At 40.0% G+C, this 15968-nt stretch overlaps 1 protein-coding gene across 1 annotated transcript in view; it reads right to left on the bottom strand.

Moving 5' to 3' along the window:
* Positions 1-15968, bottom strand: part of LOC147235776 (protein kinase C-binding protein NELL1-like) — a 218364-nt gene that overhangs the window by 12510 nt on the left and 189886 nt on the right. Inside the window, exons 16-17 of the mRNA XM_086143989.1 lie at positions 11760-11900; positions 1053-1246 (exon numbers count right to left, since the gene is read on the bottom strand). Of these exons, the coding sequence (XP_086000115.1) occupies positions 1053-1246; positions 11760-11900 (335 nt within the window). The remainder of the gene's footprint in view (positions 1-1052; positions 1247-11759; positions 11901-15968) is intronic.

The following is a 15968-nucleotide window of genomic DNA, read 5'->3' as shown; positions in this document are numbered from 1 at the left end:
CCATGAAGGTCAGAATATGGGTGGACTATTATCAAGTTCAGAATATGGGTAGACTATTATTTTCAGGAGCTCTTGCTTTGACCAAGGATAGCTAAAACACCATATGTTAGGCCCACGATGATATTTTAAGTGACAATGAGGGGTCAAACTCTTTTTATTACATTAGACAGTATTCATACAACCAGCTGTTGCTCAATGTCCCAATTAGCATTCTGGCCCGTTGTAATCTGTCATAATGAGGTAGGGATATATTTCAAGGGTTACTATCTCATAAGCTACTTTATTATCAGTTCAATCACATTTCCCAAATGTATTATAGGAATAAAAATTGAGTTCCGTTTAACAACCTAACTCTCAGTATGGCTGCAAAGCATAGGGGTTGCAGTAATCTAAAGTTGTGTAATATTTATGATGATGATTTATTTGTTTTGTATTCTGTCAGGACAGAAACAAGTCAGGACAGAAACAAGTAATTTTCTATGTACTTGACTGGAAGCATGCATTATGTCACAATGTAAAATAGACACCTTATGTCTTACAATTTATGGATGGTTTAAAATAGAAAAAAGATTTAGTCAGTGAGTATTCAATGTCTTTTAGAATACATGTATGATTTAATCTAGGTTACAAATAAAAAATCTTGATTATTATACTAAGTACTTGATTCATCCACATAATAAGCCACAAAGATAAAATCTGTGACACACTAAATGCAACATGTTATAACAGCGCTGCAAATAATCTTTCTTTCAACATGATTTTTATATGAATTTTAAAGAGCCTATGATTTATGAATATTCTTTTTAAAGTATCCACATTGTGGTGCTATTAAACGGTACCTCAAGCCATGCATAGTCCAACCCGAAGGAGTTATAATGTTATGGCTGAGTAACTTAAAACAACCATGAAATATTTATCTTCAGGAACTGAAAAATTGTCTCATTTAACATTTATTAAAATGTAACATCTAAACCTAAATGAAAAAAAGTCTAAACTGTGAACACCACCACCACTTAGTGCAGACAATTTGTAAGAGTGTGTTTATGATTTACCCTGCAGGAGCATATGGCACAGAGGTCATAGCTGGGTTTCCAGTCTTCTCTGTTGCGTCTGATACCCTCTTCCTGTGGACAGTCCCCACTGCATCCTGGACCCGATGTACACACACAGTCGTAGGCCCCTGGGAGGTTCACACACACACTGTCGTTCCAGCAGGTGTGCGTCTGCAAGCTGCACTCATCGATATCTAGAAGAGTGAAAGCCAGTCATGGTACATGAATCCTTTCATGGATGATGTTGTAATAAAACTGTGGGGAAATGTCTAGAGAAATTATATTGATGAAAACAAGGGTAATAAAATCCTGCTTTATTGAGATAAAACACATGAAGTTAACAACCACTATTAAACAATGTGAGCCACGATATGTTGCAGGTTTAACATTATATACCTATATATAGGTATATCCCGTATCCCTTTCGTGTTTAGGTATGTATTGACATATTTTATCCAACTCACTCATTGGTTAGTTAATTTCATAATTGGCAACCTGTCTATAATTTCCAGGGTGACATTCTCCATATAAGCCCATGCAATTAAAAAAACAAAAAACAAATAGTGTTCTCCAGTAGGATATTTTAAGTAAAAAATTCTAGCCAAAGCAAAATTTATAATTTTGCTTCTCTTGTATCAATTTCAGTGACCTCTGACAAAGTCTTTGTTCATTGGTTGGTTAAAGTAGGCTAAATAAAGCAACACAACAGTTTAGACTTCCTCTTGACAAATGGGAAAACCTGTGCACTTCCATCTGCTTTTCAATGGCAATACTGCATAGAAAATCATTTGCCTGTGCCACTTCACTTTCCAAAGCCCCAGCAAATGCGAGGTATAAAAACACCAGTCTCCTTGACAGACGTTCTGCTCTCCCCTGCTGACATCCGTGGCCTGAGACATCCAGTTCAAGACATTGAGAGCCAAGCCATATGATTAAACCTTAATTCAAAAGCACAATTTGTTTTTTGTTTTTTTTGTATTTGTTATAAGTTTAATCACTGAGAAAAAAAAAAAAGTGTAACTTTTGTATAGTAGATAGAAGTAAGCCGATGTAGTGTTGGGATTAAAGAAATAAAAGAACTATATTTTACCTTTTTTTACTACTTAACACTGCCCTGCCTCTATCGACCAACTTATCCCCCCTGACCATGGTCTCGGATTTGGAAGTGCTGATCCTCATCCCGGCAGCTTCATATTTGGCTGCAAACCATTTCAGCGAGAGCTGGAGATCACGGTCTGATGAAGCCAACACAACCACATCATCTGCAAAAAGCAGAGACCCATTCCTGAGGTCACCGGGCTTGATCCCCTCAACACTCCGGCTGTGTCTATGAATTTTATCCTTGAGAGATAACCCCACCCCTCTCCTCCCGTGTTCAATGACCTGGTGGACCCTCCAATCCAGCACCCCTGAGTAGACTTTTCCAGGGAGGCTGAGAAGTGTGATACCCCAGTAGTCTGAACACCCTTTCTTAAGCGGGGGATCACCAGCCCAGTTTGCCATTCCAGAGGTACTGTCCCCGCTTTCTGCGCAATGCTGCAGACACAACTACCAGAGCCCTAAGGAAGGCGGATTTCATCCCTGCCACAAAGGAGCTTTTTAAACATGAAGCCCAAGAAATAGGCGAGTCCACCCCTAAGTTCCCTGACTCTGCTTCCTCATTGGAAGGTGTATGTTGGGGATTGAGGAGGCCTTGAAAGTAGAAGAGAAGAGAAGAGAAGAGAAGAGAAGAGAAGAGAAGAGAAGAGAAGAGAAGAGAAGAGAAGAGAAGAGAAGAGAAGAGAAGAGAAGAGAAGGGAAGAGAATGCTTAATGGAACCCCATTGGGGAAATTTGTATGTCACAGCAGAGCAACAATCATAATATCATCCATCCATCCATCCATCCATCCATCCATCCATCCATCTTATGCTGCTTATCCTGCAGCCAGGGTCGTGGGGGATGCTGGAGCCTATCCCAGCTGCCATCCAGTGAGAGGCGGGGTACACCCTGGACTGGTCACCAGTCAACCGCAGAGCATATTAATATCAATAATTATGAATATAAATATAAATAGAAGAGACAATTAAAAGGACAAAATCAACAAGGATAAAAATAGATAAGTGGGATGAGAATGGAGTTGCAAGAACAAGGCTAAGAATAGATAACGGAATTAGGACATTACGTGTGAATGAGGGAGGTAGCGTATATGCATCCCCGCCGGTCAGAGTTGTGTGCTGTCCAGACTACTGTTGTACAGTCTGATAGCCATGGGCACAAAGGCGCGTCTGAAGCTTTCAGTTCTGCACTGAGGCGGGATGAACCGTTGGCTGAATGAGCTGTCCATCAGTCACAGTTCGTTGTGCTGCGGATGGGAAGGATTATCCATCCATCCATCCATCTTCTGCTTATCCTACACACAGGGTCATGGGGGGTGCGTCCTGTGAGGTGGTCCAAGATCAGTCATGGCAGTCATGTCAGGGTGAAGTTGTGTACTCAGCAGCTTATCTTTGAGGAGGGTGGGTTGGATGCTGTTGAAGGCACTGGAGAAGTCAAAGAAGGTGACTCACAGTGATTCCTGCATCCTCCAGAAAGGATAGGGCCCTGTGTGTCAGGAGGATCATTGCATCCTCCATGCTGATGTGCTACCTGTACACAAACTGCAGAGGGTCCAGGAAAGCAGATAACCATTCTTTCAGGTGTTGGAGTACAGGCCTCTCTAATGGCTTAATGACATGTGACGTTAGTGGAGTCGTTGAGAGCACTCGGACTTTCTTAGGTACTAGGACAATGCAGGAGGTCTTCCAGAGGTCAGGCACCTTCAGCAACCCCAGAGAGAGGTTGAAGAGGTGCTAGAAGACTCTAGCAAACTGCCCAGCACACACCTTGAGGCTCTTAGGGCTGATGTTATCTGACCCACTGGCTTTGCTCCTGGAGAACTCCCTCCGCAACTGGCTGGAGGTAGGAGTGAGGCCATGGTGTGGTGGAGAGGAGGTTGTCCTCAGCAGCTGCTGATTGGCAGGGGGAGGGAGGGCAGGTAGTAGTTGTGTCTGGATTTGAGGAGATGGGATGGTGAGGTGAAGGGGGGGCTGTCCTTAGAAGTTGCTGGTGGGCAGGGGGGGGGGGATGAGGATGCGGGGCCCAGATCAGATTTCTTTTCTTGCAATGCCCAGTGTTTTCGATAACACCAGTATTAATACAGACTTTGGAAACAGCACAAATTCCTCCTGACAATGAGAAAAAAAAGCCTGAAGATAAATATTTAATGCTTTATTCTTAGACTATTTCAAGGGCCAAAAAACATGTTGTTGCGCTAGATCAGTGGTCCCCAACCCCCGGGCTGCAGACCGATACCGGTCTGTGGATAAATTGGTACCGGACCGCACAAGAAATAATTAATTATTTCCGCTTTATGTATTATCCAAGTCTGGACAATCTTTTATTTTGAAAAACCTTTTATTTTGAAAAATTATTCTCCCGGTGACGTCTGTGTCACTTGTGCGCCAAAACTGAACAAGCTAACAAAATGAGTAAGAAACAGACTCCTTTGGAGAGTTTCTTTGAGACGGGGAAAAGACCCAGTGAAGAGACAGGGGAAGAGCCTAAAAAGACAGCTTTTAACAGACAATACCAGGAGTCCTACTTGAAATACTGTTTTATCCTGGTAGGTGATATCACATACCAAGCCCACTCTGCATAATATGCGGCAACCGGTATTTTGAAATAAAAAAAATAGAAACACATTACTGAGGGCCCCCACATCAGTCAATGCGAATGCACTATTAAGGTTTCTTGACATTGACTCCATATTATGAAATGTTTGAAATGTTCATGTAAATAAAGATTTTCTTCATAAATATATTGGTGTCATATCTGACTCTTATTTTGAAGGGATATTTAAACGTTATGATAGCAAACAGTCACGAGTCAGAGTGCTCTGAGGCCACCCCCGGGCTGCAGTGAAATTGTCATGCGGTGACCGGTCTGCGGTGGTGAAAAGGTTGGGGACCACTGTGTTAGATAATGAAATAGAGAGAATGTGCAGCTCTAGCAGCAGAATGCCAAAATAGAACTAAACCAAAGAGAACTGATGTAGAAGCCGTCTCTGTGTTGACTGGTGTTTCTCTATTATTAACAACACGCCTTAAATACTTCTCCCACCATCCACTGCACCACCATCATGGGCTCAAATTTCTCTGCACCAAAAGTGGAGATTTGCTTGCTGTGTTCCATTCTGCAACAAACACACCTAAATGATGAATTTCCATAACAATTTATGGGCGCCACATCTGGATTCTGAGGCAATTGAAATATATAGTTGGATTTCTATATTGATTAAATTTTATGAAAATAAAATAAAATAAGATAAAATAAAATAAAATAAAATAAAATAAAATTAAAAAAAAATAATAAAATAAAATAAAATGTTGTAAGCCAGTTTGTATGTGTATGTAGCATCAATTTGATTTATGCACATAAGAAAATCATTTGCCTCATTTTTCTTTTTCTTTTAATTTCCTTAAGGGAACATCATTGAGATATCTGACAAGCAGACCCACTCAAAGAGGATGCAAGACTGAGCTAATGCTAATGCTCCACAAACCATGACAATAAACTGTCAAAAAGCTGAATACCAAACAATAATTGTTTGCAGTGTCATGTTGGTGGATAAGGAGGCAGAGGAAAGCAGCTCAGTTGTGAATCTATTGTTCCGGCAACAGACTATTTACATACCCAACATGAAATCTCCAGCAGTATGATATTCTGTACTCTACTGCTGATGGATTAATGCTTTTCATGATTCACCTCATTCAGCCACAACCCTCTGCTTAAAGAAGACCCAATTTTATGCATGCCAATTATGGAAAAGGAACCAAACACAACCCCCCCTTTGGCCGAGTATAGCCTAAACCTAACAAGAAAACCTACACTCACACCTTCATGTTGTGTTTAACATGAAGACACTAATTAACATACTCACTATGAAAAAATGTATTTAAACAACCACAGACACCGACACATGGTAACAGGAAATGAAGAAATCCCTCTGAAAGATGTTTCCAATTAAAAAGCATCAGAGAGCTCAGTATTTGGGTATTTAAATTATATTTATTTGTTATATCTCCAGGCAGCCCATAAGGAAAGGTCATGTCAATTACTGAGACAGCGAGGGAGAAAGAGGAATTGATGCACACACAGCTTCTACAGGGAGTCAGAGGAGTTATTATCCTTATCTTAATGCAAAATCTGTTTATTAAAGGCACATCTCTACCCCCAGGCTTTTAACATAATACATTAATTTGGCAATGCAACCTCTGCAGCGCATAGCGTAGGGAAAAAAGCAAAAGGACAACTGCTTTCAGCTGCTGATTCTATCCATGATATCCATGGACAGACAAAGAAAACTTTTCGGTCTTGGAGGCAGAATAAACAAAAGACCCCCCCCCCCCCCCCCCCCCGAAAAAAAACAACAAAAAAACAGCCTCAAACAGTCAAAAACAGCTACCACCTCCCTGAGACACTTCCATACCTTAACAGGCTTTACCAACTGCTTTTTATTTCTTTATCTCTCCAATGGCCTCCTCACTCAACATTTACTCATCACTCCTACTTCATGCTCCACTACGGTCATCTCTGCTACTCGTCATTCACTCTCATTTATTTCATTCATCAACTCTACAAAGCACTCTTTCCATCTTCCCATCACACTTCTGGCACCTGCCTGTGTATTTCCACCCCTATCCTTAATCATCTGAACCTGCTACATGTCTCTCCATCTCTATCTCTGTTTTGCCAACCTGTATAAAACATTCATTCATTTCATCCTTTACCGTCCAACCTATCATTCAGGTCACTGTACTGCTTATTTTTGGCCATTACCATCTCTACTGTTACCTTGCACTGCATCTCCTTGTACTCCTGTCTGCTCTCTTTAGTGTCCCGCTTTTTCTTAGCGACCCCTTTCTCTGTATAAACTCCTGCACTTTATCATTCCACCACTTAATATTGTTATCTACTTTTGTTCGAGATGACATGCCAAGTACTGTCATGCCTGTCTGCATGTCTCCCTGATCACATTAGCTGTAGTTGTCCAGTCACTTGGAAGCTCATTCTGACCATCCAGAGACAGTCTCAATTCCTCCCTGAATACCACACACACTCTTCCTTTTTCAGTTTCTACTACTTCTTCTCTGCTCTGGCTTTGTCTTCTTAATTTTCTTTGCTACCAGAGTCATCCTTGACACAACCACCCTATGCTATCTGACGACGGTCTCACCTACCCCTGTCAGTTTTCATCATCGATACAAGATGTAGGCCCCCTGTGTGCCTCTACTTTCACCCTGATAAGTTACCCTATGCCCCTGCCTCTTCTGAAGGAGAGTACTCATTATATCCATTCCATTATTTTGGCATCTGTCCTGCTGCATTCCTATCCTGGGTACCAAAGATGCACACCACTGTTGCCTGCACCAAAATGTCAATTGCAATGTGCACCAATTACCTTGTTCTCACCCCAGTGGAAACTCTGCATCCCTTCATCTAGCTCACTAAAACGGGTCTCCATCTGTTCCAATTCATATTCTTCCTGTGGCGTAAACCACTCACAACACTGAGCATCATACCCTCAATTTCCAGCTTTATCTGATGTTCTTTTTATCTTAGTAACCTTCCTAAGAGACTCCTATTACATTCCTTCTCCCATCAATACCATGACAGGACAAATTAAATCCCACTCCTGAGCTTCTAGCCTTGCTGCCTTTCCACCTGGTTTCCTGGACACACAGTATATCCGCCTTCCTCCTTTACTTCATGTCCACAACTCTCCAGCTTTATTGTCATAGTGCCAACATTCAAAATCCTTTCTCTAAACATGACTTTGACCATTCTGTCTTTGACCCATAGCAGCCAAATTAACACCGGTCCCCAGAAAGTTACCATGGATGCCGATTGTTGTTGATAACCTTGGCTGATCCGGTATGGAAGTCAAGTACGTTGGATTACGACGTTCAGTTTAACACAAAGTTGTATGTCAAATGACATTCATTTGCATTTATCAGGGTTTGGGACCAACTAAGGAAGAGCATGGCTTGTGGCCCCTTGAGGCTGGGTAATATTCACAAACATCAATTTACTGTATTCTCCAATTTGCAGCAATGTGTGGCATTTCTTATAAATAGGCTGAATTGGCTGTTCAGAAAAAGCATTGATATATCAATTATTAACTTGTTCTTTTGAAAAACAAAATTATATGAAGTCAATATATGAGTTCAAATAGCTTCTTCCTTAAATATCTGGTGCTCAGTCCCAAATTTTACAAGTCTGAATATGCACATACGAAAGTGTAAATATTAAATTAGCTCACTGATTCTCTCTAACAACATTAAACTCTTGAACAAATTGCAGCCAATAATTGATTTTTATGGTCAACTCACAGTTGCTGTCTGCTTTGAAGGGGGCCTCGCATTACTAAATAAAACTATTTCTGTTTAGATGCACCTCTGTCCGGGAAATTTTCGAGTAGAAATTAACGATTAAATTGTCATTTGTACTTATTTTAACTGCTGCCTTAGAGACTTCATGGTGGAGGGATGAAATGTGGTGCATGTATGCATGTAGTCTAACAGGTATAAAACCATTTGTTTTTGTCAATGACGAAATCGAGAGAGACTCCTAAAAAATTCTCCATTCCAGATCACAACTGCAGTGTGTTGCATACCATTAGATTGCAGCTTGTGAAATAAAAAAAAAAAGTGAAAATTAAAAAAATTGCATTAAAAATGCAATGATAACATCTACATTGGACTCGTCATCAAAGCGTTTTCCTCTCATAATTCACCTCTAGACTGCATTGACAGTATAAAGTATTGGCAATGAATGTGTTTGTTCTTCCTCACTAACTAGAAACTGTTTATCGAATCCAGACTTAACTGTGAGAAATGTAGGACATAAAGACAATAACAAACACCCTGTGATCAAGATCTCAATCGCTGAATTTAAAGTGCCAGCTGGTTCAGGACAAGCCTGATCTGATTAACGTCGTTGTGATACTTTATTGCGTCGGCACTCTGCTCATAAAAAGCTGTAGTCCTGAGATTAGTGACAAGTGTCACCCAATTTATAGCTCACATCTACTTTGCAGTCTAAGGTAAACTACACAGCATGCTAAAATATATGAGGAGACCCATAACTAAGTGACGCAGTTACAACCAGGTACTCTCTTGCTAAATGAAACCATTTGGCTCTCTGCACAGGGCAAATATGCAATATGCACAAATATAATGAAACAAGGGTACAGCCTTGAATGTTGTTAGAATGAATATTGCATGTTTTTATTCATAAATCAATGGCACTCATAAAAATGTGGACATATGATCTTCATGGTTATTACAGCTATATGAGCATGTGCCATTGCTGAATGAAACAATTTGCCAACAGTGAAATATAGATGGGCAACGGTCCAACCAAAACATATGGCCTCAGAAAGGACTTGAAACAAGAATCAGTTCTGATATAGTTCCAGTTCAGTAAACACACAACAAATGTAATTACTGAATGTATGCAAAAAACAGCCATTTTCAGTCAGGGGACCTAGTTTCACAGTCATGTAGCAGAGGTCATGTCGATCATTATACAATGAGACATGATGACAGGTAACAATCCAAACAAGAGCTATGGGAATTAGGAGGCTTGTGTGTGTGTGTGTGTGTGCCCCCCAATCTCGCTCTCGCCCTGTATATACTGTAAAGAGAGAGAGAGATCGAGAGAGAGAGGTTATATAGAGCAGTTATTCCCTCAAATTGTAATGTGCTTTTCTTCTCCAATATTAATTTCAATTTTTTAAATTTTACATTTTAAATTTCTTCTGGTATATACTGTATATATAATACAAGTATTTGATACACTGATGATTTTTCAGCCTTTACAACTTACAAAGCATCTGTAAGGTCTGTAATTTTAACTAAGGTATTCTTCAACTGTGAGTGTCGGAACCAAAAATTAAAATCGAGAAAACCACATTGTACAATTTTTAAATAATTTATTTGCTTTTTATTGCATGACATAAGTACTTGATCACCCAAGAACCAGTGAGAATTGTAGCTCTTACAGACCTATTGGTTCTTCTTTAAGAAGCTCTACTGTTCTCCACTCATTTTGTGTATTAACTGCACCAGTTTGAACTCCTTACCTGTATAAAAGGAACCAGTCCACACACTCAATCAAACAAACTTCAATCTCTCCACAATGGCCAAGACCAGAGAGCAGTGTAAGTACATCAGGGATAAGATTGTAGACCTGCACAAGGCTAGGATGGGCTATAGGACAATAGGCAAGCTGGAGGAATGGAAGAAGGTCACGGGATCTGATGAGACAAAAATAGGGCTTTAAACTCCACTCGCTGTGTTTGGAGGAGGAAGAAGGATGAGTGCCACCTCAAGAATACCATCTCAACCATGAAGCATGGAGGTGGAAACATCATTCTTTGGGGATGCTTTTCTGCAAAGGGGACAGAGAGACTGCACTGTGTTGAGGGGAGGATGGATGGGGCCCTGTATTGCAAGATCTTGGCCAACAACATCCTTCCCTCAGCAAGAGCCTTGAAGATGGGTCGTGGCTGGATCTTCCAGCATGACAACGACCCAAAGCAAGCAGCCTGAGCACCTAAGGAGTGGCTCCGTAAGAATCATCTCAAGGTCCTTGAGTGACCTAGCCAGTCTCCATACTTGAACCCAATAGATGGGTTCAAATCTGCTCTTAAGTGTCTAGCCTTACTACCTTTCCACCTGGTCTCCTGGACACACAGTGTATCCCCTTTCCTTCTCTGCATCATGTCGACTAACTCTCTATCCAACTGTCATAGTCCCAATATTCAAAGTCCCTACTCTCAGTCCCAGACTCTTCCCCTTCCTCTTCTATCTCTGCTTACGAACACACCTTCCTCCTCTCCCCATTGTATATATGCAATATATATACACCCAGAAGGGAGTAGCCAAATGGAAAAGAAGATAGAAGATATATAGATATATAGATAGATATATAGATATATAGATAGATAGATAGATAGATAGATAGATAGATAGATAGATAGATAGATAGATAGATAGATAGATAGATAGATAGATAGATAGATAGATAGATAGATATGTGTAGAGAGAGAGAGAAAGAAAGAGAGGGAGAATAGCTGCTGTTGTTTGGATTAATCGCAAATAAACATCCACAACTAATTCTATTACATTTGCTTGGGGCAAAAAGACTCATAATCACATATACACTCACCACATTTCAGCGCTGAAAAGCCACAGTATTGAACAAAATGAAAGATATAGATAGTTTTGTTTTACATTTGATGATAGAAAAACGAGGAAACAAAAGAAAACTCTGAATGTCTGACTTGCCTCTTTCCTTTCTGTGACTTCCTTTCTGTGAAAGATTGATGGAAAGCATGCAAGTGTATTTCTATGTTTGCAAGATAGTACCACAGCAATTTAAACTAGAAAACAGGTATAGTGTCTTGGGGAAAAAACAACTAAATTACAAAAAAAACAAGAAAATTATAGATCATTTTTTTCAAAAGTTAAGCAAGAGTGCAAGTCCTGCTGTAATTTGTCATCACATCACAAACATTTCAAATTTAATATTGGAAGAGGAAGTGGATATTTCCTTTGTGGTAGAAGGTATGCAGAGGCAGAAGAGCTGTCATAAGAATGTTTTAAATTCAAAGTATGCTCACCAATGCAGGAGCTTCCATCAAGTAGATAGGATCCATTGTCATGGAAACCACTTCTGCATTCACAGTGGTACCAGCCAGGCAAGTTGACACAGCGAGAGTGGTTGTGACACTCAATCAAGCCCTCTGCACACTCGTCGATATCTAAAGAAACATACACACACATATACCAGTCAGCATGATTCTCAGTTTGATTTCATGGTCATGAAGTGTCAGTTCATATGTATGGTGTTTTTTGTTTTCTTCCTGTTTCTTCCATTCTCTATTTTAACTGTGTTTTTTTCAGTATGGCAAACTCCCCACATTAGTGTGCCACTATGGCAGGGACAGGGTTGCCACATCTGGGATGAAAGTCTTTATGTTCACAGCATATTGTTGGAGAAGTCTGCACTGCTCTTTTTTTCCTTCTATCACCAAGTCATTTCTACACTGTCTGCTTTGTCTTTGACATATGGACACATGCACATGCCCAAACCAGAGGCGCTAGGTCTCAGTTGTTCTGAGGAGAGTAAATCTCTCTCATTCATTATGTATGAAGTTAGTCTGCTCCTCAACTGCAGCAATACCTGTATACTCTCTTTCTCACACACTCACACTCACACACACACACACACACACACACACACACACACACACACACACACACACACACCATTCTCAAATGTACCATGACCTTCAGTCACTATTAAATCACCTAAATGTAAAGTGTAGCAAAAACACCAACAAAGACTGGGATCGCTCATTAAACTAGCGTGTCTGTATAGATATGTTCTCAACTCACTGAAAGAGAAGCCTAATTTCCCAGACACATCTACTGTACACATCTATTGTAGATAAGCTAGTCTACAATTTGACCTCAGGGCATGGGAGTTAATTACCAAGTGGGAAATATGTAGAGCAGGAGGCATAGTAGCCCAGTGCTCGCAGCACGAAGGACCCTTGTCGATTCCATCAGGGGACATTTCTGTGTGGAGTTTTCATGTTGAGGAGTTTGCATGTCCTTACACAGTCCAAAAACAGGCAAAAATTCCCCCAAATTGGGAAAAACTGCCAAAATATGCAAATGAGTATATGTGTGCCACATATATATATATATTTACTGCCAACCATGTTGTACCCTGTCTCTCACCCGGTGGGAGCTAGGATACGCTCTAGCATTCCCAAGTTAAGATGTGGGAAATATGTTGTGATAAAATTATGTTGGTGAGATTTTTTGCTGTTCCAACAACAGAGGTGCTTTTCCAACTAGTTCCAGTCAAAAAGCTCGAGCATGAGATCTTCCTATTTCTGAAAAATGATCCCTCATCTTCCTCATGATCACTGATGCCCCGGGAGGGGAGATCTTGCATGGAGCCCCACACTGAGAGAGATAGACTGTCATTCTTGAACTTCTTCCATATTCTAATGCTTGTGCAACAGTTGTTACCTTTTCACCAAGCTGCTTGCCTATTGTCCTGTGGCCCATCACAGCCTTGTGCAGGTCTACAATTTTATGTCCTTACACAGCTCTCTGGTCCTGATCATTATGGAGAGGTTGGAGTTTGTTTGATTAAGTGTGAGGAGTGGTGTCTATTTTACAGGTAAGAAGTTCAAACTGGTGCAGTTTATACACGTAATGAGTGGAAAACAGGAGGGTTTCTTAAAGAACTAATAGGTCTGAGAGAGCTGCAATTCTTTCTGGTTGGTAGGTGATCTAATACTTATGTCATGCAATAAAAAAGTTAGCATTAAAATATCAATTATTTAAAAATCATACAATGTGATTTTCTTGATTTTTATTTTAGATTCCAACACTCACAGTTGAAGAATACCTAAGATAAAATTACAGACCTCTACATGCTTTGTAAGTTGGTAAGGCTGAAAAATCAGCAGTGTATCAAATACTTGTTCTTCCCACTGTATTTTTTTTACTTCAGGTGACAATTTCTGGTTTGAAATTGTGTCTCTTAAAAACATTTTATTTTGATGGATTACAAATAAATAGTGTCCTTTGGTCATGTGTGTGTGTGTGTGTGTGTAGGGGGGGGTGACATATCTCATATACAACTGACCTTGTCACTTCATTCAGTGAAAGATAAAGCAACATCCTGGTGGAATCATAATCATACAAATTTAGTGGATAAAAAAAGCGTTATATATTTTTGTTTTCCAAGTATTTCTTTTTTTTTTTTTTTTTTTTTCTTGCCATAAGGCATTTTAATTTCTTTTCAATAAAAACAATTCAATGAGCACCGAGAATTGTGGGACATCAATATCGCTCCACTTTTTTTAAAGCTCTTGATGCTGATGTAGCATGTTCTCATGACATAAACATGCAGCTTTTCCAAATTACAGTCTTTAAACTAAACTAAGAGTCTCAGGGCAAGCGGTTGAACAGGGTGTGATTTGGTTTTCTTGCTGGCCCTGTGTGCTATAAGTAATAGGATATGACAGCTGCCCGGAGGGCTGCCCTCTATCATCCTTTCAGGTCAGAGATCCAGTTAGAGCTACACTGAAAAGATTCCCTCTCTGAAATGCTACTGAAAAGTAATAAAGATTAGATGTGACTCATGACTGAGAGCAGCTAAATCTTCAACAAATAAGCAATGCCGCATGTTTGCAAAACAGAAATAAGATCATATAGAATGGCTCAGAGATGTACCATAAAGATTTAAAGCTCCTCTGATTGACTCAATTAACAGTATTTCTGAAATTTGTTTGTTAAAAGGTTGGAAAGCATTGTTTAAAGTAAGGCACTACCCCATGACAATTGTGATGCAGTGGTGAAAATTATTTCCACAAAGAGCTTGACATATATTAAAGCATGTGCAGAGGCACAGATCATGCCTCACCTTGCACATCAAGTCAGCATAGAGCTCTTGCATCCATAAATCTGTCTGAGTTAAGGAATGATGATGAGACCATATATTCTGACCTGCATCTTAACAGGAACATATTGATTTAAAAATGTATGTGTCCCCGCAAAATATTCAATTTTCCCAATCAATCACGTGGCATAAATACTTAATGTTTTATTTTTGTTTCCTTTTGTTTTACTTTTGTAATGCATCCTCTGCAGTTATATTTTTTTTCATATATTGATTTAAATTAATTGCATCAATTTAAAACACTGATTTCCACTAAAAATGTATTTTTATCATTAGATTTGTTATCTTCCTTTGGCAAATTCTAGGACCATGGAAAGTGTGTTAAGGATCCTGGCACTGCCAAGACACAAACTGTTCATTTTTCATATGTGAACAGTTCACAGCAGGGTTTTGGCATTAAAATCGGCATTGGTTTCTCTGTTTCGGACTATAAGTCACACTTTTTCTCATGGTCTGGCTGGTCCTTTGACTTATACTCACATTCAATTTATATATTAAATAACTACGGTAATTTCATATGTTCGTTATTTTGACAGACAGCTACGACAGTGTGCTCTAGGTGCGAGTATCTGCTACTCCTATTACTCCTGTACCACGGAAAATTTAAACGTCAACATATAAAGACAACTGAAAAAGACTGAACACAAATACCCCCAAAAGGAAACTCATATACTCGAGGTTACAATCTGCAAGTAGGGGAATATGCAGCTAAAAATGTTAACCGAGCAGCAGAAAGAAAGTTTGGAGTGAGTGAGAAACTAGTGAGGAACTGGCGAAAAGCGGAGGATACCCTAACTGCAATGAAGAAAGCAAAAACAGCTAGACGCCCAAAACTAGAGGAACAAGTTCACAAATGGGTGCTTGAATGTCTCCAGGCCCAGCTAGTTGCCAAGGAGATGAATATAAATTACTTTACGGTAGAGCCTGCTTGGTGTTACCGCTTCATGCTACGCCACCACCTCTCTATCAGAGCATAGACAACCATGTCCCAAAAACAGTCACGCAGAAGACGAAGGAGCGTGCCGTTTACCTCCGGAGTTGGCCGAGTTGCTCAGAAGTGACGCAGAGGATGAAAAATTCAACGGATTTAGTGATTTGGAGTGAGATTGAGAATTTGCTAAACTTTAATGATATGTTGTTTACGCTATAGTTATCTGAATAGATGTTAATATGCTACTCTAACATACCAGACACCTGTTCAGCCTCTTACTCTCTCTATTGCTATTGTAACGACCCTGCGGTGCTGTTTAGATGAAACCTGAGCCCCCCCTCTGATGCCTCACGTCCACTAACCCTCTCTGAATGGTGCCAGTTCCTCCCCTGGGTTGAGTGTGCTCACAACTCG

This window comes from Fistularia commersonii, chromosome 3 (genome assembly GCF_037954325.1).
Source record: "Fistularia commersonii isolate RoL2024-O1a breed Wild chromosome 3, RoL_Fcom_v1.0, whole genome shotgun sequence".
NCBI classification, from domain to species: Eukaryota; Metazoa; Chordata; class Actinopteri; order Syngnathiformes; family Fistulariidae; genus Fistularia; species Fistularia commersonii.
This window is presented reverse-complemented; position numbering and strand designations above follow the sequence as displayed.